We start from the raw sequence: 21,422 nt of genomic DNA, 5'->3' as shown, positions 1-21,422 counted from the left end.
CCGTTAGAAGTGCTCCGTGCAAAAAAGAAACTGGTGCCAAGGGTGACTCTGAGATGGGACACCAACGGGCTCCCCTCCCCGCCTGAGCGGCTCCCTCGCTCAGAAAAGCAATGATGGTTTTATCAGCCAGGATTCAAGCCGGCCGTGTTCATGTGGTCCTTGCTCCAGAAGCCCCTGTATTTCACCCCTTCATCTATTACTTAAAAATATATGTATATATAAAGAACCCGAGCCACAGAAAGGCTAAATGAATTTTCATCCCAGATCACACAGCCTAACAGGCACCAAAATAGTGTTGGAGCCAGGGCTGTGTGACTCACCAAAACCTGAATTTTGTTCCCAGGTCAGAGCCGGCTAAGGGCTGTGAAGGGAGGCGCCTGCACTTCCAGCTCCTCCTGACACTTTAAAATAGAGGCTGAGCTGGGGCAGGGCCGACCTACTTCGCTCGCTGGTTGCTTTTTAAAGATCCAGGGGCTGGCTGCTGCCTTTCAGGGAGAAGGTAGCTGTCCATTGCACACACGCGTGTACACACACACACACACACACACACACACAGTCTCTCCAGCCCCAGCGTCCCCTCAAGTAGGAGGGAGAGATCGCGGGAGTGGATGGGAAAGGCAGGTGTGCACACAGGGACAGACGGAGGGAGGATGTGTCCAGTTCTGCAGCCTGATCTCGGTTTCTTTCACAAGCCGAGGCGCCTGGTTTCCATCCCCCCCACCCCCCCACCCCAGTCTTTGCACCCACCGGCTGTTCATTCTGCCTGGAACACTCCGCGGAGCCCCGATTCTGTTCCTGCACTGCCTGGCGTTCCCACGCGTCCCGGACCAGCTTAACTTACACTGGGGCATCTCTGGTCTCCTCTGGGTCCCCCCTGTAGAATGCATGGCCGTCTGATGTGCTGTTTCTGGTCTCCCCAACCCTCCATCTCGGGTCCCACCACCACCAAGGTCAGATCAGCAAGGCTAAGGATGTTTTTCTCTCTGTAGCTGCTTTATCCCCACATAGCAGGTGCTCCACCCCAACCTCCCAACGCTGCCTCTGCTGGGCTCTGAGGACAAGGGCGCCCCACCAGGACCACACTGCATCTGCTCTTTGCCCCGGGGACCCAAGTCTTCTTGAAGCATCCCAGGAGGGCCACTCTCTGACCTGCCTTTGCACAAGCTGTTCCTTCCACCTGGGACACGCTCCTCGCTGCCCTCAAAGACCCTACCTTGGGGGCAGCTGTTGTGGCTGAGCAGTGAATGCTGCTACTGCAGACAATGGCCGCCAGCACAGCAGCTCCTGGTGTAAGTCCCAGCTCAGCTTCGGATTCAGCTTCCAACTACTGTGCCTGGGAGGCAGTAGGGGCCAGCTCAAGGGCTCGCGTCCCTGCTGCTCACATGGATGGCCCAGATGGGAGTTCGGGTTCCTGGCTTTAGCCTAGCCAGTGGAGGAATGAACCAGTGGATGGACAATCTCTCTGCCAGTTCGAGTCCCAGCTGTTCCACTTCCGATCCAGCTCCCTGCTAATGCACCTGGGAAAGCAGTGGAAGATGGTCCTAGTGCTTGGACTCCTGCACCTCCGTGGGTAACCCAGAAGAAGCTCCTGGCTCTTGGCTTTAGCCTGGCCCAGCCATCACGGCCATTTGGGGAATGAATCAGTGGAAGACCTTTTTGTCTCTCTCTCTCTAACTCTGCCTTTCAAATAAACCTTTGAAAAATAAAGCAGGCCGGTGCTGCGGCTCAATAGGCTAATCCTCCGCCTTGCGGCGCCGGCACACCAGCTTCTAGTCCCGGTTGCCCCCCTTCCAGGCCAGCTCTCTGCTGTGGCCTGGGAAGGCAGTGGAGGATGGCCCAAGTGCTTGGGCCCTGCACCCCATGGGAGACCAGGAGAAGCACCTGGCTCCTGCCTTCGGATCAGCACGGTGCGCCGGCCGCAGTGCGCCAGCCGTGGTGGCCATTGGAGGGTGAACCAACGGCAAAAGGAAGACCTTTCTCTCTGTCTCTCTCTCTCACTATCCACTCTGCCTGTCAAAAAAAAAAAAAAAAAAAAAGAAGAAGAAGAAGAAAAAGAAAGCAGCAGCCTCTACACTTGTTAGCAGCCACTACTCAAAACATGTTCTCTTGCCTGTGTCTGTCTCTCTCAGCTTAGGCAGGGAGGATCCCACTTGCTGGTTTTTTTTCTGTGCCTCCAGGGTGTTCAAACAACCCTGGCATACAGCAGATGCTCACTAAGTGTCTGCTGAATCAACAAAGTTAACAGCTTTGGCCCAAGCCGGGGATGAGGAGCTGGGTCTTGTACCGGGGCCCACCCTTCCCCACCCTAGGCCCCTAGGCCCCTCTGCCCCTCCGCCCCTCGGGCTTAGATCTGGGAGAGAAAGTGAAGAAGACAAACCAAGGACACGGCTCCGGCACTAAATCAGGTTCTTTACTTCCCAGAAGTGATGGCTAAGGGGAGGGCGAGGAGGAGGAGGAGGAGGAGGAGGAGGAGAAGACAGAAGAAGACCCAGGGACAGCAAGGAGTGGGGGAGAGGAGACAGTAAACCACTGTTCTATGAAGTCTCAGGAGTCAAGTGCTCAAGGTAAAAAAAAAAGTCCTGGAGAATCGGCCGCGGCTGCGGGAGGTGTCTCAGTTTCCTCGTGTTAAGTCCCCGGGGGAGGCCGCTGCTGCTGCCGCTGCATTAAATAGTTATGTACAACGCACAGTCCCAGGCCGTGGGCAGACGGGAGAGGGGGTCATTTCACCAGGGGCCGAGTTTTATCGTCATCGCCACACTGGTGGGCTTTGTACTTTTTCACTTCCGCCATGTACTTGGCCCACGCGTCACCTTTACTTGTTAATACCTGCGGGGGTCGGGGAGGGAGGGGGGGTGCCAGGGAGGCCAAGAACCCAGGGTCAGGACTGTTCCGGCGACAGCTGACCCCAGCCCCGGCGTCACCCTGATGGCCCTGGGTTCGAGGTTAAGCTATGGGGAGGTTCAGGGAAGGAAAGCCCGCCTTCCCGTCCTTGCCTCCCCCCACACACGCCCTCCACCACCCCCCCAGGACCACACCCACCCTCCCACTCACCTCATCCTCCGTCTTCTGCTTCTTGGCTACTATTCCCGTCTTGAGGGCTAGTTTGTTCCCGCCTCTGCGCTTGCCCACCTGGGTGAAGGGACAGAAGACTGCAACGGTTAAAGGAGCCGGGCCCGCCCTGGGCGGCGCTGAGGCGAACTACACCTTCCTAGCCCGGCCCGGTGGCCCGTCCCGACGCCGCGCCCAGCTCCGCCAGCCGGCCGACCTGCGCAGCAATCAGAGGAGCACACGCGACTCTTAGCGCCTGCCCTGGGCCCCCCGCCGGTGCCCAGGCAGTCCTGGGGGCCCGGGCTGCCCTCCCAGGGCAGCAAGGGGGAAGCACCCACCACGGTGGGCACTGGCCCTGTCCCCACTCACTCACTCACTCACTCTGCGGAAGAAAGCTTCCCCCCACCACCACCCACTCCTTGCTCTATGAGGGATCACGCACCTAAGTGGCCAGCAGCTGCTTTTATTGAGCGCTTACTGTATACGCCCAAGAGCTGGCGCTGTTTTGTGTCCTTTCCCGTGGCCACTCTGGGTGGAAGGCTATACCCCATCCGCGTTTTAGAGGGGAAATGCCTCATGATGGCAACAGACACTGCAGCCTTGATTCAGGGTCGGGTAAGTCTACACCACTGGACCTTAACCCCCCCCGGCAGAACCCACCCTGTACACTCGCGGTGCCACTTGGAAACAAATGCCACAGCCAGGCACAAGTGCTACTGCCTCTCAACGGAAGGGTCCTCAGCCACGCCTGTCACCCCTTCCTGGGTCACCCGGGTGTCCCACTGACTGTGAGCCTCTGTCCAGCACTCCCAGGGCTACAGGAAAGCCTGGCACACGCCAAACCACCCCATCTGCACTCCTCCACCAGGGGGAGGGGGCCTGTGCTCCCGGTTAAAAAAAAAAAAAAAAAAAAAAACTCAGCATGTTTAACAGATGAGGCCGGGAGAGGCCAGGTCACTTGTCCAAAATTCACACAGCCCCAGCCGGGAGGCCGTTGAACTCGGAATTCAACAGCCAAGATGGAGCAAGCTCCCAGCTGACAGCATCTAGCCCGGGGCCCGCTTAGCCAGTGCGGAGTTCCTGGACCTGGGTCTGAGTGGAGGCCTCCGGAGCGGGACCGCTGTTGGCCCGAGTAGGGACAGGAGGCCGTCTTCTTAAGCAGCCCGAGAGCGGCAACCCTGGCCTGTATCCGAAGATGTCACCAGCATCCCCCACCCCCAGCTCCGACACCCCCCTAAAAAAATGCCTCCAGACATGGCTACGGGAGGGGGCGGCATCTCCAGCTGAGAAGCCCCCGGTTTCTAGCCCGCCCCCCCCCCCCATCAGAAGGTGCAGCCCCGCCAGCTCCAGGCCCAGCACAAGGGACCGTGCTCAACACACGGACGCTGGGCAGTCCAGGCGTTTTCCTAGAGTCTCACGGGAAGAGGCTTTATCTAAGGAACACAGTTCAGACTCCACGGGGCTCCAATGTACGCCCCGACCCCGTTCTCCATAACGGGGAGTGGTCCAGAGCCCACAGGCCGGGTTACCACCCGAACACGGATCCTGGGACTCAGGTCTGCCTCAAGCCCGGGGCGCTGCTCCCAGTGCAATTCCCGGCTCCCGCTTCCCACGGAGAAGCTCCAGGGGTCCCGACTCCCGCCCAGCCCCCCCCCACCGCGGTTCCCCTCTTGTCAGGAATCCAAGCGCCACATCCTCAGCGGGGGGACCCCAGGGGCCCCTCATCGGGGCGCAGGGCGGCCCTGGATCCCGATCTCCCTTCTCGGGCCCCGACTCCCCCTGCCAAAGGAGGCCCCGGCGCCCGCCCCCACCCCCGCGGCTCCTTACGAAGCTGAGTGTGGGGCCTGGGCCGCCCTTCCTCTTCGGATCCCCTGGGCCCGCGGCGGCGGCGGCCGGCTGGTCGGGTCGCGGCGGGCCCGGGGGCGGCTCCTCCTGCCGCTGCCGCTGCTCCTCCTCCATCTTCCGCTTGAACAGCTCCAGGAAGCTGCCATCGTTGGCGAACAAGTTCACGCCGCCCGACACCGGGCTCGAACCAGCGCCCGACACCTCCTCGTCCCCGCTCTCGGACGACGTCCCCGGCCCCGACTCAGCCCATCGGCTCCCGCTGCCCCCGCCGCCCGCGGGGCCCGGCGCCTCCCGACCTGGAGGCTCCGCCCGTCTCCCTCGGGCAGCCATTTTGTCGCCAGGTGCCGCGCAAAGGACTCCGGGAAGGCCGCTCCGGCCCCGCGCTTGGCGCCCGACTCGCTTCGTCCCAAGCAATGCATGCCGGGAAGAGCGGTCTGGCCCTAAGAGCGTCCGCAGTGGGGGCGGGGCAGGGGGCGGGGCGGCCAGGGGTGTGTCTAGAAAGGGGCGTGGTGAAGAGAGCCACGCCCCGCGGGTTTTCCTCTTCTAAGGGCCCGGGCCGGCGTCGCTCTGACCGGCAAGCTCCCCTGGAAATGGAGCTGGCTATCGGGATCGGGGTTCTCGCTCGGGGCTAGGGCCGCAATTGCTTTCCAGGGGTAGAATCCCTGTCTAGCTCCAGGGATAATCTCCTAGGAGAAGGGCTCCGTTGGGGCTTGTGAGTTCCAGCTGATGCCTCCGAACTTCACTCCCCGACCAGGTCTACAGGGTCTCTGGGTTGGTGTCTCTGGGTTGGGTACCTAGCTCTGGGATGAAGCTCACATGTGGATATGGGGGAAACAGCTGGCTCCGTGGAGCTGGGGTTCTTGTCTGGGGGGGGGGGAAGTTACTTAATGGGCTGGAGTACTCAGTAGAAGCTAGGGGTGAGGGGCGGGGAGGCTTCTAGGCTGCAGTCCCCCGCCTTCTAAGTTTAAGAAAGTTCTGGACGCCCGGAACCTGGGATCCCCGGGGCAGAGAGTTTCCAGCAGGGAATTCGCGGAATTGGGAGTCTTCTCCCTGGAACAAGCCGGAGAAGGTTTTCAAGAACTAAGAGTGATTTTACGACCAAAAGTTACAAGATGGTCCCTCCCTGCCCAGCAAGGCGGTGGGGAACGGGGCGGCTCAGGCCGGCACTGGACAAAGGTCTGCGGACCCCTACCCACAACCGAAGTCCTCTTCCCGCAGCACTGAGACCGGTCTCCAGTCCCTTCATCAGCTCCTCCACGATTGGTCTGCGGCAAGAGCCGGGTGGCTCACAGCCAATGGAATAACAGAAGGGGCGGACCTGAGACGAGGTTGCCCCCAATTTGCAGAAGAGGGAGGGAATGATGGACGCGACGTAGAGCCTATGGAGTGAGGCCAGGGCGGACCGGGGATTTAACTTCACCGCAAGGGCTTGGACGGGGTGTTTGGCTGGTTGCTAAGGAGAGGCTGGCGGCTACCGGGATGTGAAAGTGATTGGTTGAAGTCAGAAAAGAAGCCGCCAATGAGAGGAGGGCTGCAAGACTTAGGGCCCAATCACTGGAGGGGAGTAGTCTGGACCGTACCAATATCTCCATTAGGCAGGGAGAAGCCGTAGAAAATTTTAGATGAGAGGTCTGCAAGATGAGCCCTGAAAGCGGAGGAGAGTGAAAATATACCTTCTATTAGACCGTTAGAGGCAAGCTACGAGAAAATGAATTCAGTCTTCTGACCTCAAAGCAGCGGTAATAGGGAATTTCCCCCCCGTGGGTGTTCTGCATGGTGCGCTCCGCCCGATCACGTGAGCCGGTTCCAAGATGGCGGCGGGGGCGGCCGGGTGGGGGGTTGAGGCGGAGGAGTTCGAGGATGCACCTGATGTGGAGCCGCTGGAGCCCACGCTGAGCAACATCATCGAGCAACGCAGCCTTAAGTGGATCTTCGTCGGGGGCAAGGGCGGCGTGGGCAAGACGACCTGCAGGTAGCGAGGCCGCGGCGGGGAGCTGGGGAGGCGGGTGGGATGTACCACCGGGCGAAGGGGAGACCGAGACACCGGTCTTTCCACGCGGGGCCGGCGAGGGGGGTGGGGGGGTCTTCAGTTACCCTTCCCGAAGCTGCCTCCCCAGTGTGGGCCTGGCACCCCTCGGAGCTGAACCATGCCTGCTGGGGCTCCCGTGAGCCCGGCGCACGGGGCAGCGAGGGGGATGGGGGAAGGAGCTCTTTGGGGTCCCCACCAGCGGGACTGTTCCCGGGTTTGCCTGGTAGGCTGAGGGACACCTGGGCTAGCTGTCCTGGCCTAGCGAACCCTGCTGAGTGTGGGAGTGGGAGGAGGAGGAGGAGAAAGCGCATGATCAGACTGCTGGGGGGAGGGGGTCTCTGGAGCAGCAGATGAGTTAGAGTTGACAGAGGGGGCACAGACGCAAACCTTGCTGACCGGGCAGCTGAACCAGTGCCACCCGGTGCCCAGCAAAGGAACAGGCGCCAGGCTGGACTTGGAGCAGTCAGCACGCGAAGCCTAAGACCCCTGCCCTGCAGGGACCTGTACACGTGTCTTTTTATTGTTGTTGTTTGTTTTGAAATATTTATTTATTGAAAGAGTTAATAGAGAAAGGGAGAGAAAAAGAGAGGTCTTCCATCTACTGGTTTATTCCCCAGATGGCCACAATGGCCAGAGCTGGACTGATGAGAAGCTAGGAGCTCCTTCTGGGTCTCCCGTGTGGGTACAGGGGCCCAAGCTAACTAACGGATGGGAAGTGAAGCAGCTGGGGCTCGAACCCGTGCCCATATGGGATGTGCTGCAGGAGGTGACAGCTTTACCTGCTACGCCACAGCGCCAGCCCCAACGTCTCAAGTCTCCTTTTAGTGCGGGTCCCTGCTCCTGGGACCCCACAGCTTCCCCCCTGCAGACCCCGGGAGGGAGCAGAGGTCAACTCCCTTCCTCCCCATCCAACCACCTTTCCTTACCTAGCTGCAGCCTGGCGGTCCAGCTGTCCAAGGGGCGGGAGAGCGTGCTCATCATCTCCACAGACCCCGCCCACAACATCTCCGACGCCTTCGACCAGAAGTTCTCCAAGGTGCCTACTAAGGTCAAAGGCTATGACAACCTCTTTGCCATGGTGAGTGGTCGCCTTTTCCTCAGCTTAACCATGGGGCGGGGCGCAAGGGAGGACCCTTGGGGGAACAGGAAGGAGGCCAGTGTTGAGTGGGGCTTGGGGAGCAAGAGAACTTGGGATCTCCCCAGAGGCAGGGAGGGCCGGGCTTTGCAGGCTGCGGCAGGCAGCTTGTCCTTGCTTTGGTTGTTCTGGTTGGCTGTTTTATTTCTCTGAAAGGCAGAGAGACCAAGAAGGAAAGATTTTCCATCCACTGCTTCATTCCCTCTCCTGCCCCAAAAGGCCCCAACAGCCGTGTTTGGTGAGCCACACTGAACCCACAGGCCCAGAACTCTATCTGGGTCTCCCACATGAGCGGCAGGGACCCACATACTTGTCCCATCCGTCACCTGCTGTGTGCCAGGGTGCACGTTGGCAAGGAAGCTGGAATCAGGAATGGAGCTGGGACCCAAACCCAGGCACCGTGGCCCGGGATGCGGGCGTCCCACCCGCTGCACCACGCTCCCAGCCCCGGCTCCCTGGTCTGATGCAGAGTTGTTAGGTATCTTCAGGGCAGCGTCAGATGCCCAGAGTCATGTTTCAGAAAGTTCCTCTGCCTGCTGTGGGGAGACTGGATTGGGGGAGAGAGAGAAAGCTGGAGTGTGTCCTGGTTAGCAATGGCAGCAGCCTGCACGTGTGTGGAGGCAGATTACTGAGAGACAGTCAGGCATGGTTGAGATGTGTTCTCAAAGGTAATGAGGGTGGGACAGAAATAAAACAGCTCTCTCTCTCTTTTTTTTTTTTTTTTTTTTAAGAAAAACTTATTTGAGAGGCAGAATTACAGAGAGATGGAGACAGAGAGGTCTTCCTCCCGGCTGCTTCAGTCCCCAGATGGCTGCAACAGCCAGAGCTGAGCTGATCCAAAGCCAGGAGCTTCTTCCAGGTCTCCCCCCAACGTGGGTGCTGGGGCCCAAGCACTTGGGCCATCTTCCGCTGCTTTCCCAGGCCATAGCAGAGAGCTGGGTTGTGAAACAGACAAACCAAAGCTTGGTCCCAGGCACCCCGATACCAGGATGCTGGGGTCCCAAGCAGTCAGCACCCTGACGCCTGCCCCCAGGAGGGGACTGTCTGGCCCCTGGCATGCATTGGTTTCCTGATGGGGAGGAGCCAGGAGGAGGGGACTGCATGCAGGTGACAGCCAGGAGGGGTGCTGGGTATGAACAGGTTTTACAAAGAAGAGAAGGCTGAGACGAGAATGGGGTGTGGGGGAGGGGGGTCAGAGGCAATGACTCAGCTGGAGTGGGGGCAGGCTTCCTGCATGGGAGTGACCCCTGAGGCCACTGAGCTGGGGGGGGGGGGCGGCTGGGTTTCACATGGGACACCTGTGACGTCACCAAGGAAGGGCAGCGTGGGAGGGAAGGCTACAACAGAGACCCAGGAAGTGTCATTGTTCCCCTGGGAATTCCAGATACACGTTGTGGTCCCCCTGCATGTCCCATGCTGGTTCAGGGCCCCAAGGACGCAGCTTTGAACAGGACGGAGCAGCCTGTGGGCCCCCCCCCGGGAGGACTGTAGTTCTGGGGGGAGCACCCATGTGGGGGGCTTGTAGGGACTGTGACCTCAGCTTCTGACCCAGCCCCCCCCCCATGCGCCTGGGAAAGCAGCAGGTGCCCCTGCACCCACGTAGGAGACCCCGACGGAGCTCCAGGCTCCTGGCTTCCTCCTGGTCCAGCCCCAGTGTTCTCGGAGTGAACCAGCTTAGTGGAAGTTCTCTGTCTGTCTCCCTGGATTTGCCTTTCCAATAAATAAATAAATCCTAAAAAAAAAAAGAGAGAGAGAGGTCAGGGGCCAGCCAGGAGCCAGGTGTGAGGCTGGGGCCCCAAGGGAGAGTGATCGTAGGTCAGGGTGGCCCCGAGGCCGACCCGATCGCTGCGCCTGCACCCCCAGGAGATCGACCCCAGCCTCGGGGTGGCAGAGCTGCCGGACGAGTTCTTCGAGGAAGACAACATGCTGAGCATGGGCAAGAAAATGATGCAGGAGGCCATGAGCGCCTTCCCGGGCATCGATGAGGCCATGAGCTACGCAGAGGTCATGAGGTCAGGCTGCAGGGGGAGCGGGCGGGGGTCTGCGGAGGTGGGGGGAGCGGGCGGAGTCCGCGGAGGTGGGGGGAGTGGGCAGAGGTGGGGGTGGGCGGGTCTGGTTCCAGCACACCCCCTCACCGCCCCGCCCCGCCCCCTCAGGCTGGTGAAGGGCATGAACTTCTCGGTGGTGGTGTTTGACACGGCGCCCACGGGGCACACGCTGCGGCTCCTCAACTTCCCGACCATCGTGGAGCGGGGGCTGGGCCGGCTCATGCAGATCAAAAACCAGATCAGCCCCTTCATCTCGCAGGCAGGCGGGGAGGGGCTGGGGAGGGTGGGAGTGGGCTCTCCAGACCCCACACCTGCGCAGCCATCTCCCGTACACATACCGTCCCCGCCTGCCTGTCAGCGCTTGCTTCTTCCTGGTTGGACAGGTGGGGAGGCGGGGCTTGTTGGCCCCGCCCCCGGCCACCTGCCGTGCTGGCTCCCTGTGCAGCCTCTCTAACCTCAGTCAGCTTCCTCCCCTGTCCCTTGAGCACGACACTTCTCACACACACACACACACACACACACACACACACACACGGCACAACCCCCCACAGTGTGTGCGCGCTCCCCACCCGGGGACATCGCGTCTATAGAGTGGGGGGGACTTGCTCCAGGTGGCCACAGCAGGCACAGAAATGGGAGCGCTGGGGTTTGAGCTCACTGGGAGGTATCAGTCATCCCAGGGGGGTTTAGGGAGCGCCCCCTAGGTAAGCGGACGCGGGGGACCCTCTCATGCCCCACGCACCGCCCACAGATGTGCAACATGCTGGGCCTGGGGGACATGAATGCCGACCAGCTGGCCTCCAAGCTGGAGGAGACGCTGCCCGTTATCCGCTCGGTCAGCGAGCAGTTCAAGGACCCCGTGAGTCGCGGGCAGAGGCTGTGGGAGGGAGGTGGAGGCGGGTGACCAGGCTCGGAGCCCGCCCCCGGCTACTGTCATCCTCTGGTGCCCCCCACCCCCACCCCCACCCCGGCGAGCAGGAGCAGACCACCTTCATCTGCGTGTGCATCGCCGAGTTCCTGTCCCTGTACGAGACGGAGCGGTTGATCCAGGAGCTGGCCAAGTGCAAGATCGACACGCACAACATCATCGTCAACCAACTCGTCTTCCCCGACCCGGAGAAGCCCTGCAAAATGTGCGAGGCCCGCCACAAGATCCAGGCCAAGTACCTGGACCAGGTGCGCCCGCCGGCCCCGCCCCCACCCCGGCCCGGGCCGCGCCAGGACGCCCACACTCTGACCTCTGACCTCCGCCCCGGCTTGCAGATGGAGGACCTGTACGAAGACTTCCACATCGTGAAGTTGCCGCTGCTACCCCACGAGGTGCGGGGGGCCGACAAGGTCAACACCTTCTCTGCCCTGCTCCTGGAACCCTACAAGCCCCCCAGCGCCCAGTAGCACCCCCGACCCCTCCCACCCCTGCCAGCCCTAGCTGCTGCCATTTTGACACCGCCCGCTGCCGGGGCAGTTTGCACAAAGCCCACCCCTCCCCCACAGCGCAGGGGGAGCGATGTGTTGGGGGGGGCGGGAGGCCGGGAGGGGTCCTGTGCCCCCTGGTGGGGCTGGAGGCTATACTCGCCCCCCACCCCTCCCCGCCTCCCGCCCCTCAATAAAATGATCCGAAACTGCTGTGGGTGTCAGTTTTATTTTATTTATTTATTTTTTAAAGAATTATTTATTTATTTGAAAGAGTTACACAGAGAGAGAGGAGTCTTCCATCCGATAGTTCACTTCCCAGATGGCTGCAACGGCTGATCCGGAGCCAGGAGCTTCTTACTCCCACGTGGGTGCAGGGGCCTAAGGAGCCGGGCCATCCTCTACTGCTTTCTCAGGCCTTAGCAGAGAGCTGGATGGGAAGTGAAGCAGCCAGGTCTCGAACTGGCGCCCATATGGGATGCCGGCACTTCAGGCTAGGGCGTTAACCCACTGCGCCACCGCGTAGGCCCCTATTTATTTAATCAATTTGAAAGGCAGAGCAATAGAAAGAGGTCTTCCATCTGTGCTGGTTCACTCCCCCCAAATGCCCACAGCAGCCAGGAGTGGGCCAGGCTGAAAGCCAGAAGCCTTGGAAGCCCATCCAGGTCTCCCATGTGGGTGGCAGGGACCCAAGGACATGAGCCATCGCCTGCTGCCTCCCGGAGAGCGCATCAGCAGGGAGCTGCATCAGAAGCAGAATGGGGACTGGAACCCTCGGCACTCTAATGTGGGATCTTAACTGTGCCAAATGCCCACCCCCACCGTGTTAGCTGATACAGGGAGTTTGGGGGGAGTCGTCACCTTCATGTAGGGTTGCACAGGTCGCGCACTGCACAAAAGCATTAGTTCTAAATGGGTACATTCACCACAGACACCCAACAGAGATGCTGGTTTATCGTCATTGCACATTTGAAGGAGAGTGGCTGGGTAGTGATTGTAGAAGGGGAGGTGTCCTGGCTGGGATCCTGAAGCCTGGAATTGAAGACAAGGGCAGCTGCCCACTTCCCCGAGGTGGGGGGGGTGGGGGGCTCGGAGCGTGGGAATCAAGAGGCCCCTTGGCCAGCCCCAGGCTGGTGGGGAGCGGATTAGGCCGGCAGTGGGCCCAGCATTGCCTGCTGTTTGATTTGGGAATTAGCGGGCACCCTGGGCAGAGGCTGGGCGGGCCAGATGGGATTAACTGTCTCCACCCCTTTCCCCCCAATTCCTGCCTGCCCAAGAGGACACCAGCCCCTTCCAGGATAAGGGCCGCAGCAAGGGGGCTGGTTAGGGGGGACAGAGGAGAGAGGAAGCCAGAAGACTCCCCTGACCTGTCCTGCCTCCAGGGCCGACTGCCACTGTGGGCTGGAGCACAAGTCTCGTGCCCTTTGAACTTCTGTCGCTGAGCATGGCCACTCTCAGAGCCACCGTGGCCCCAAAGGCACCTAATGGGCCCCTCTCGGCATCTGCCCTCCCCTCCTCCCTCTGCCACTGACCAAGAGAGGAGAGAGAAACTTGGGGACAGGGCACGATCTGCGGGTTCCAAGCCAGAGCCAGGGTGGGGGATGAGGCAGCAAGGGGGTAGAAGAGGGTTCAGCCGAGTTCAGGGAGCACCGAGAGCACAGGTCTAGGTACCCCCCGAACCCCGCATCAGAGGTGGACCCCACAGGCTGTGCTGCTGTGGGTGTGGACACCTTGGGGCGGCGTGGCGCAGCTAAGACAAACACCGGGAGGCAGAGACCCCAGGCTCCCAGCCACGCCGCCGCCCGGGTTTGATCAAATCCCAACCACACAACAAGCCGCATCCTGCTCAGTTTCCCGGAAGAGATTTGTTTTTCGAAAGAGTTCCAAGGGAAGAGAAATGTGATGTTACAACCACCTGCTCTCACCTGCTAAGGAGCCGTTTGTTATCATTTGCTGTTAAACTCAGGCACCAGAACACAGGTCCCAGCAACCTTTCCCGGACCAGGGGTCAGGACGCTCTCAATGTGGGTGGGAACCAGTGCGAGCCCAGGGAGGAGGGTGACTGGGGGATGGGCTGCCCCCACCAGAGCATCCAAGGACATGTCCTACTAGCAGGTGGGGACCAAGCCCCGCTCCTCCCTGGGGCCCCGCAGCCGCCGTCAGCGCCACCCCAGCTGTCCCCCATACCCCAGTTTACGAGCTGTCCAGCAGCTGGACAGCGGAGGTGCGGGTCTGAGGGTGACCGGCCCAAGCTGGCTTGTAATTATGCTGGGGTGGGGCAGACAGCTGTCAGTCTGGGAACACGAAGTCCTCGAGTCCCTGGCTGTGTAAGGAGCGCACAGGGTGGGCACATGGGGCTCACCACGGACACCCCAAGGCGCCCCTCCCTATGGGCCTCCACCCTTCCCGCACCCATTTGCACACTGATGTCCTTGAGGTTGGAGAACAGAGCTGGGGGGGGCGGTGCTGTTTGTACCGAGCTGGGGATACCCCCCCTTTCTAGAGCTATGTTTGCAAAAAAGGGCACGGCTGTCCTGTATTGAGGCCAAACGTAGGCACAAGGATTTATGTCCCCAAGGTAATGTGTCCCCGGCAATGGTATCTGAGACTCAAGTGTGTGTGTGTGCCTGCTGCAGCCAGGGAGCTTGGGTTGGAGTAGGTGGGTGTGCCCCAGGGTCATGTTCAAGTGGGGACCAGGGGGCAAAACGTTACCAGGGCTCAGTGCTTGCTGGAGTTGTCGAGAAAGGAAGGTGCTGTTCTGTGAGAATGAGTTGCAAAATAGGTAAATCTGGGGTCCATCTTCGACACCCCCCTCTGGAAAGGGGGGGAGGCTGCGTGCCTCCGTGTACAGCGGAGGTGTGGCTACATCCGGTGTGTGAGATCATGGCTGTGTCTTCATGCTGGGGAGAAGGGAACCAAAGTCCCGTGGGACCTGCGCTTAGCTGGGTGTGTGACCTTGAGTGTGGTTTGACCTTGAGGGGAATGTCGGTGGGTGTGGGAGGGTGGGGGGAGTTTCTTGCTTGTTTCCCTCCCGGCATGCTGTGTGCATGCTTGCAGGTTCGGGTCTCACTGCCAGGTGTGCCTTGTGTGTGATTGTAACACTGGTGTGAGAGGGAAGCCTGATGGTTTGTGTATGGGTCTCGGACAGGTGCTTCTGTGTGCATCTGGGTGACGGACAAGGCGTGTGGCTCCAAGCACCCGTCCTGTGGATTAACCCAGCCTCACTGAGCTCTGCAGGACTGGACCAGGAGAAGGTCCCTGCCCCTCCCTCCCCTGCAGCTCTAGGTCCCAGCTCCTTTGAATGGCCCGTGAGTGACTGGGAGAGAGGGCTGGGGAGAAGCGATGAAAAACAGATTTTTCCTCCTGCCCCAGGTGACAAACCGGCCAGGCTTCTCCAAACACAGCGTGCTGAGGCTCCAGCGCTGCCCCGGGGGAGGGGGTGGGCCAGGGAGGGGCTGCCCACGCCCACTCCCCAGCCCTCTCCCGCCTGGAGTTCTGGCGTCCCAAGGCCCCACCCAATGCTGAAGCCACCTGCCCATTCGGTCTCTGTCCCCGCGTGTCCCTGCACCCGCCATCCGGCTGACAGGTGAGAAGAGCCCAGAGTTGGGGGTCGGGGGGACAGGGGCTCTGGGGAAGTGGAGGCGGTGGGTGAGATTGTAGGCGGGACTCCTCCTCCCGGTGGGGAGTGGAGGAGGGCTTTAGGGAGGCAGGAGGGAGAGGGCGAGGAAGCCTCCGCAGGAGAAAGCGGGCAGAGCCAGGGCGCTTAAGCGGGAGGTGCACCTGCTGGAAGAGCCAGTGCGGATTCGAAGGGTTTTTCGGAGGGCGTGCCAGGGGTCTGGGGGAATGGGAGCTGTAGAAGCCGACAGCAGGGGACAGGAGTGGAGGATAAGGTAGGGGAACAGAAGCTATGAGAACCACAAAACCGAGGCACCCCAGGCTCAGGGCGCGGTACGGTGCGGGAGAGGCTGCCCCAGCCCTGCCCCTGAGCCTGATGGGACAACTCAGGAGCTAACCGCGTGGACCCAAATGTCTGGACGGCGGCGCGGTGGGCGAGCCAAGGCTTGCGGAGGGGTGAGGGTGGGGTCAGCCAGGTCCCTAGGGAAGGGTGGGTGCCAACCAGGAGCTGTGGGCGCCCGAACCTCTCTCAGCACCCCCACCCCCACCTCAGGCCCGGGTCCAGCCCCGTCCCTCCCACCAGCCAGGTGCGCGATGACCGTGACTTACACCGCCCGAGTGGCCAACGCCCGCTTCGGGGGCTTCTGGAAGCTCCTGCTGCTGTGGCGGGGAAGCATCTACAAACTCCTGTGGCGGGAGCTGCTCTGCTTCCTCGGGCTGTACATGGCGCTGAGCGCCGCCTACCGGTGAGGTGGGGGGAGTGCGGGCCGGGCGCGGTGGGCCGTGGGCGGGGAAGAAAGTCTGGACCCTGACCGCCGCCCCTCCCTCGCAGTTTTCTGCTGACCGAAGACCAGAAACTCTACTTCGAGAAGCTCGTTATTTACTGCGACCAGTACGCCAGCCTCATCCCCGTCTCCTTCGTGCTGGGTGCGGTTGTGTCCTGGAGCCCCACCCCTCCAACCCCGCTCCCACCCCAGCCCCTTATCAGTCTGCCTCTCTCGGGGACCTGTCCTTCTAACCCAAAACCCTACAGCTCCCCCATTTTCTGGATCCAGGGCACCCCCACCCCAGGGACCCCATAAAACTCCGCCTTCCTGGAGGATTTTAAAAAGACTTATTTATTTGAAAAGCATAGAGAGAGGAGGTGAACCATACGCGGGTGGCAGGGACCAATGTACTTGGGCTATCACCTGCTGCCTCCCCAACAGGTGCTTTTAGCAGGGAGTCGACTGAGAAACAGAGAAATGGGGACTGGGGCTCCGATGTGGGGGCTTGGGGGTGTCCCAAGCACTGTGCCCCAATGCCCACCCTTGTGGGGGACATTTCTCTGACAAGTCCCTAGCCCCTGGTGTCAAGTGACCTCGTGTGACCCCAGGCTCCCTCTCACCACCACCAGAATGCATCCCTGATACAGACCCTATGCCAGAGCCCTAGCTCAGATGTCCAGGGTGGCAACTGTGACAACCTGCCCAGATGTCCCCAGGGGTGCAACTCCACAAAACCAGCCCTCACTCCCCCTACCATGTTTCCAGTCTCCCTGCTCCCAGCCAGGTGACCCAGGGTGACAACTGGCCCATGTCCCCCACTAACATGGACTCTGTGCCTCCACCTCCACACTGGGAACCCTGCCCCACCCAGGTGACAGCCAAGGTGACCCAGCGTGCTCTGGTCTTCTCCATCGTCAGGGTTGAACCCCCAAAGATCCCCAGCCCAGGGGGACCCCCATAATCAAAACTATCCTGCTTTGGGCATCCCTGATGCAAATCCTACATTGTCCAGCTCTGGCCAAGAACTCCTGGCCCTGGTGTTCCCCCCATCCCCACCACCACCACCACGCTGAGCACCTCCCCTCTCCCTCCTGACCCCTGCAGGCTTCTACGTGACGCTGGTGGTGCATCGCTGGTGGAACCAATACCTGTGCATGCCGCTGCCCGATGCGCTCATGTGCGTGGTGGTGGGCACGGTGCAGGGGCCAGATGACCGGGGCCGCCTCTACCGGCGCACGCTCATGCGCTACGCGGGGCTCTCAGCGGTGCTGATCCTGCGTTCCGTCAGCACCGCGGTCTTCAAGCGCTTTCCCACCATGGACCACGTGGTGGAGGCAGGTGAGGACCCCTCCCCCCAACACACACCTCCTGGGAGGCAGGGCAGGGGCGGACCCCGAGGGCCGGAGGGCGGGGCGAGGGACCTCTGACCCCGCACCTATCCTCAACCCCCGTCTTTCCCCCCCACCACCAAGGGTTTATGACCCGCGAGGAGCGCAAGAAATTCGAGAACCTGAATTCGTCCTACAACAAGTACTGGGTCCCCTGCGTGTGGTTCTCCAACCTGGCCGCGCAGGCTCGGCGGGAGGGTCGCATTCGGGACAACAGCGCTCTCAAGCTCCTCCTGGAGGTGGGACCGCTGCGGGGAGGGGGGCGTCCTTCTCTTAGAACAGCCCCTGGGGCAAACGGAAGTCACCATGGCCTGCAGTGAGACAGATTCCAAACCTCCTTACCTGGTAGCCCCCAGGTGCACACCTGTCTCCCAGCACCCTGGGTGTGTTTGGGGGGGGGAGTAGGGGGCAGCCCCGAACTGCAGGATATACCCGCATGCCAGGTGTGACACCCACCACCAAACCTGCACACTCTGCAACCCGCATGCCAGCTACCCACACCTGTAGCTTCACTCACCTCTACCTGCACCCTCCCAGGAACTGAATGCATTTCGGGGCAAGTGCGGGATGCTCTTCCACTATGACTGGATTAGTGTTCCCCTCGTCTACACCCAGGTAAGCCCCACGGTGACCCATCCTGGTGACTCCCCATCCTGGCCCTCCGCTTCTCTAACAACCACCACCCACCCACCTCCACTCCTGCCCCTCCTCCACTGTCCCCACCTCCGGCCACCAGGTGGTGACCATCGCGGTGTACAGCTACTTCCTGGCTTGTGTCGTGGGCCGGCAGTTCTTGGACCCAACCCGTGGCTACAAAGACCACAACCTGGACCTGTATGTGCCCATCTTCACTCTCCTGCAGTTCTTCTTCTACGCGGGCTGGCTCAAGGTGGGGGCTTGGACTCTACCTGAGGAGGGCTTGGTGGGCGGGAGAGGCAGGCGGCAGGTGGGGGCTCTCGGTTCCACCTGCCTGCCTCCCCCCCCCCCCCCCCCGCCCAGGTCGCCGAGCAGCTCATCAACCCTTTCGGGGAGGACGATGATGACTTTGAGACAAACTTTCTGATCGACCGAAACTTTCAGGTAAGAGTCCCTGCTTCCCCTCCCCCCACACCGCAGCTCCCAAATGGATCCTTGGCTCGGATCCCCCTACTCCCACCCCGAGGCAGGGGCGGGGCGGGGTGGGGCCTCGTCCCAACCCCTCCTGCTCGCTGTCACTCACCCCTGAAGGCGTGGACAGACACGCGCGCGCACACACACACACACACACACACACCCCGCCCCAGCGTGTCCGCCTCCCCCACACCCCTCGCAGGTGTCCATGCTGGCGGTGGACGAGATGTACGATGACCTGGCCGTGCTGGAGAAGGACCTGTACTGGGACTCGGCGGAGGCGCGCGCTCCCTACACGGCGGCCACCGCTTTTCTCCTTCAACAGCCCTCTTTCCAGGGCTCCACCTTCGACATCGCGTGAGCCAGGCGCGGGGGTGGGCGGGCCCACCTGGCGGAGGGGCGGGGCTTAGGGCTCTGCGGGGCAAGTCGCGTTGAAGAGTTTATTGGGGACTGCGAAGGGGGCAGGGTCCAGGCCTGGGAAGGATGAGGCCAGGCTCTTGGTGGGAGAAAGGGGGAAGGGAGATTTAAGAGGATGGGCGGAGCCAGGGAAGGCCCCGCTGCGTCGGTCAAGGAGAGGGGCGCTGACCCCCCTACTCCCCCGCTGCGGGTCCCGCAGGCTGGCCAAGGAGGACATGCTGATCCAGCGACAGGACGGCGTGGACGGTCCGCTGGGCGAGGTGCATGGCGACTTCCTGCAGCGCCTCCTGCCGGCGGGCGCGGGCATGGCCGCAGGCGGCCTGCTGGGCCGGCGCCTGTCCCTGCTGCGCCGCAAGAACAGCTGCGTGTCGGAGGCGTCCACGGCCGCCAGCTGCGCGTGCGCCAACGCCCCCGACGGCGCGGGCCCCGAGTGCAGCTGCGAGGACCCGCTGCTCGACCCGGGCCTGCGTGAGCCGGAACCCGAGCTCCCCGCGGGTCCCGAACCCCCTGCTCCCATAGCCGGACCGGGCGCCACCACTGCCATCACCGCCGCCGCTGAGCCCTTCACCTCCGTGGTCATCCCCGGGCCCCGGGGACTGGCGCCGCCCTGGCTGCCCAGCCCTATTGGCGAAGAGGAGGAGACTCTGGCCTGAGGTCCTCGCGGGCCCCGACCCCATCCCCCTCCCCCAAAAAAAGGCTGCCTGCAGGCGGCTCTCCAGGTCTGAGTTAAGCGATGTGTGCCTGCGCCAGGTGAACCTGCTCACTTTGGGTGAGGCTGCTTCCTGCGTGGGTCTGGCGATGTGCTGAGGGCACGGGTTCCTCCAAGCCTGGAGCAGCCCTTGTTCAGTCTCCAGCTCAACACCCCAACCCCTGCGGCCTGACAGCACCCCTCCCCCCAACACACACGTGGCGCGAGGGGACGGGGGCGTCCTGCCTTCTTCTTTGAAGATGTGTCTGATTCCTGGAGGCTGAAATGACTTCTTGGACGCATAGTTTAGATAATAGGGACTCAATAAACTCTTAGCGGTGTTTACTCACACGTGCTTAGCGTGACTTCCCCCAAGCGTTAAGAAAGTAAGATTTGGAAAGGGCTGGCGCTGTGGCATAGTGGGTAAAGCTGCCACCCGCAGTGCTGGCATCCCACATGGGCACCAGTTCGAGTCCCGGCTGCCCTAATTCCCATCCAGCTCTCTGCTGTGGCCTGGGAAAGCAGTGGAAGATGGCCCAATTGCTTGGGCCCCTGCACCCGCGTGGGGGAACCAGATGGAGCTCCTGGATCATGGCTTTCGATTGGCCCAGCTCTAGCCATTGTGTCTATTTGGGGAGTGAACCAGCGGATGGAAGACCTCTCTCCCTCTTTCTCTCTCTGCCTCTGCCTCTCTGTAACTCTGCCTTTCAAATAAATAAATCTTTTTTAAAAATAAATTTGGGAATTCTTGTGGGTGTTTCTTTTTTTGAGAAAAATATTTTTTAAAACATATTTATTTGAAAGGTAGAGTTAGAGAGAGAATCCAATTGCTCACTCCCCAAATGACCACAGTGGCCAGAGCTGGGAGCTGAATCAGAAGTGGAGCAGCCAGGACTCAAACCGGTGCCCATATGGGATGCCAGCACCGCAAATGGTGGCTTTACCCACTACGCCACAGTGCCAGCCTGCAGATGAATCTTAATTTAATCATGTGCTGGTGACTGCTGGAGTCCCTCCTGCCGGCTTGCTAACTGCCTCGCCCATGTGCAGGTAGGTCTGAGGCACTGGGGACAGAGCACCTCCTCCAATATGCCCCCTCCATGCCCTGCCATCTTTGTCTTCCAGCTGCTGAGGGGCCGTCACTGACGCCTCTCACCTCCCTGCACCATCAACCCAGCAGCAAATCCTAGCACCTCTGAATCCAGCCGTTTCTCACCCCGCCCTGGCCGAGAGAGCATCCATTCTCCGCCACCGCACCTGCTCACCTAGCTTCGTGAGCTGGGTCCTGGTCTTCCCATTCCAGCTTCCCCCAACCACCACCACCCGGTCTGTTCTTCCCACAAGGGCCACCAGAGGGCGCCGAGGAACACCTGAGTCAGGTCAGCTCCCTTCCACTGTTGTCACTTTCAGATGAATAAAATAAGTTTTTAAGGAAACTTTTTAAAGATTTTTTTTTGACAGGCAGAGTGGACAGTGAGAGAGAGAGACAGAGAGAAAGGTCTTCCTTTGCCGTTGGTTCACCCTCCAATGGCCGGCGCGGCCGGCGCGCTGCAGCCGGCGCACCACGCTGATCCGATGGCAGGAGCCAGGAGCCAGGTGCTTTTCCTGGTCTCCCATGGGGTGCAGGGCCCAAGCACCTGGGCCATCCTCCACTGCACTCCCTGGCCACAGCAGAGAGCTGGCCTGGAAGAGGGGCAACCAGGACAGAATCCGGCGCCCCAACCGGGACTAGAACCCGGTGTGCCGGCGCCGCTAGGCGGAGGATTAGCCTAGTGAGCCGCGGCGCCAGCCCAAAGATTTTTTTTTTTTTTTGAGAAGCGGAGTGACAGAGAGACAAAGAGAGACAGCTCCCACCCACTGGTTCACTCCCAAAATGGCCACAGTGGATGGAGCTGGGTCAGGCTGAAGCCAGGAGGCAA

The 21,422-nt window shown here is 61.1% G+C and overlaps 3 protein-coding genes and 1 long non-coding RNA gene across 8 annotated transcripts; 2 read left to right on the top strand and 2 right to left on the bottom strand.

Moving 5' to 3' along the window:
- Positions 1-2,389: 2,389 nt before the first annotated feature.
- TRIR (telomerase RNA component interacting RNase) lies at positions 2,390-5,320 on the bottom strand. 3 transcript variants are annotated; one of them, XM_002724097.6, is made up of 3 exons: positions 4,876-5,316; positions 3,052-3,129; positions 2,390-2,826 (listed from the first exon to the last, which is right to left on the bottom strand). In XM_002724097.6, the coding sequence occupies exons 1-3, from the start codon at positions 5,221-5,223 to the stop codon at positions 2,719-2,721; spliced, it is 534 nt and encodes a 177-aa protein (XP_002724143.2). In that variant the 5' UTR covers positions 5,224-5,316; the 3' UTR covers positions 2,390-2,718. The 3 variants fall into 3 exon arrangements, with proteins under 3 accessions (XP_002724143.2, XP_089172043.1, XP_089172042.1); XM_089315917.1 differs by lacking the exon at positions 2,390-2,826 and having other exon boundaries at positions 3,053-3,129; positions 4,899-5,320; XM_089315916.1 differs by lacking the exon at positions 2,390-2,826 and having other exon boundaries at positions 3,127-3,265; positions 4,876-5,320.
- A 1,370-nt stretch (positions 5,321-6,690) lies between these two features.
- Positions 6,691-11,731, top strand: GET3 (guided entry of tail-anchored proteins factor 3, ATPase). The gene is made up of 7 exons (XM_051837861.3): positions 6,691-6,865; positions 7,853-8,000; positions 9,921-10,069; positions 10,214-10,364; positions 10,857-10,964; positions 11,084-11,281; positions 11,369-11,731. Exons 1-7 carry the CDS (start codon positions 6,705-6,707, stop codon positions 11,498-11,500), a joined length of 1,047 nt encoding a protein of 348 aa, XP_051693821.1. The 5' UTR covers positions 6,691-6,704; the 3' UTR covers positions 11,501-11,731.
- LOC127488462 (uncharacterized) lies at positions 11,401-15,839 on the bottom strand. The gene is made up of 2 exons (XR_011382855.2): positions 15,743-15,839; positions 11,401-11,948 (listed from the first exon to the last, which is right to left on the bottom strand). It is a non-coding gene; the product is annotated as an uncharacterized LOC127488462 (long non-coding RNA).
- Positions 14,218-20,256, top strand: BEST2 (bestrophin 2). 3 transcript variants are annotated; one of them, XM_089315914.1, is made up of 12 exons: positions 14,218-14,300; positions 14,667-14,772; positions 14,891-15,104; positions 15,717-15,879; positions 15,966-16,060; positions 17,005-17,238; positions 17,373-17,527; positions 17,826-17,903; positions 18,025-18,177; positions 18,288-18,368; positions 18,601-18,755; positions 19,015-20,256. In XM_089315914.1, the coding sequence occupies exons 4-12, from the start codon at positions 15,728-15,730 to the stop codon at positions 19,466-19,468; spliced, it is 1,557 nt and encodes a 518-aa protein (XP_089172040.1). In that variant the 5' UTR covers positions 14,218-14,300; positions 14,667-14,772; positions 14,891-15,104; positions 15,717-15,727; the 3' UTR covers positions 19,469-20,256. The 3 variants fall into 3 exon arrangements, with proteins under 3 accessions (XP_089172040.1, XP_069914947.1, XP_051693819.1); XM_070058846.2 differs by having other exon boundaries at positions 15,687-15,879; XM_051837859.3 differs by lacking the exon at positions 14,218-14,300 and adding an exon at positions 14,354-14,464 and having other exon boundaries at positions 15,687-15,879.
- The last annotated feature ends 1,166 nt before the right edge of the window (positions 20,257-21,422 follow it).

The sequence above is a fragment of the Oryctolagus cuniculus genome, chromosome 16 (assembly GCF_051225735.1).
Source record: "Oryctolagus cuniculus isolate XC-2025 breed Fujian yellow rabbit chromosome 16, ASM5122573v1, whole genome shotgun sequence".
Classification (NCBI taxonomy): Eukaryota; Metazoa; Chordata; class Mammalia; order Lagomorpha; family Leporidae; genus Oryctolagus; species Oryctolagus cuniculus.
The sequence above is the reverse complement of the archived record's forward strand: the minus strand, read 5'-3'. Positions and strand labels throughout refer to the sequence as shown.

Excerpts from the sequence above, each read along its gene's own strand:
- TRIR (XM_002724097.6), bottom strand. The coding sequence starts at position 5,223 with ATGGCTGCCCGAGGGAGACGGGCGGAGCCTCCAGGTCGGGAGGCGCCG. Across the intron at positions 3,130-4,875 it reads CAGGCCCCACACTCAGCTTC|GTGGGCAAGCGCAGAGGCGG; the intron begins GTAAGGAGCCGC and ends CCCTTCACCCAG. Across the intron at positions 2,827-3,051 it reads AGCAGAAGACGGAGGATGAG|GTATTAACAAGTAAAGGTGA; the intron begins GTGAGTGGGAGG and ends CGACCCCCGCAG.
- BEST2 (XM_089315914.1), top strand. The coding sequence starts at position 15,728 with ATGACCGTGACTTACACCGCCCGAGTGGCCAACGCCCGCTTCGGGGGC. Across the intron at positions 16,061-17,004 it reads CCCCGTCTCCTTCGTGCTGG|GCTTCTACGTGACGCTGGTG; the intron begins GTGCGGTTGTGT and ends TGACCCCTGCAG. Across the intron at positions 18,369-18,600 it reads TGATCGACCGAAACTTTCAG|GTGTCCATGCTGGCGGTGGA; the intron begins GTAAGAGTCCCT and ends CACCCCTCGCAG.
- GET3 (XM_051837861.3), top strand. The coding sequence starts at position 6,705 with ATGGCGGCGGGGGCGGCCGGGTGGGGGGTTGAGGCGGAGGAGTTCGAG. Across the intron at positions 8,001-9,920 it reads ATGACAACCTCTTTGCCATG|GAGATCGACCCCAGCCTCGG; the intron begins GTGAGTGGTCGC and ends CTGCACCCCCAG. Across the intron at positions 10,365-10,856 it reads TCAGCCCCTTCATCTCGCAG|ATGTGCAACATGCTGGGCCT; the intron begins GCAGGCGGGGAG and ends CACCGCCCACAG.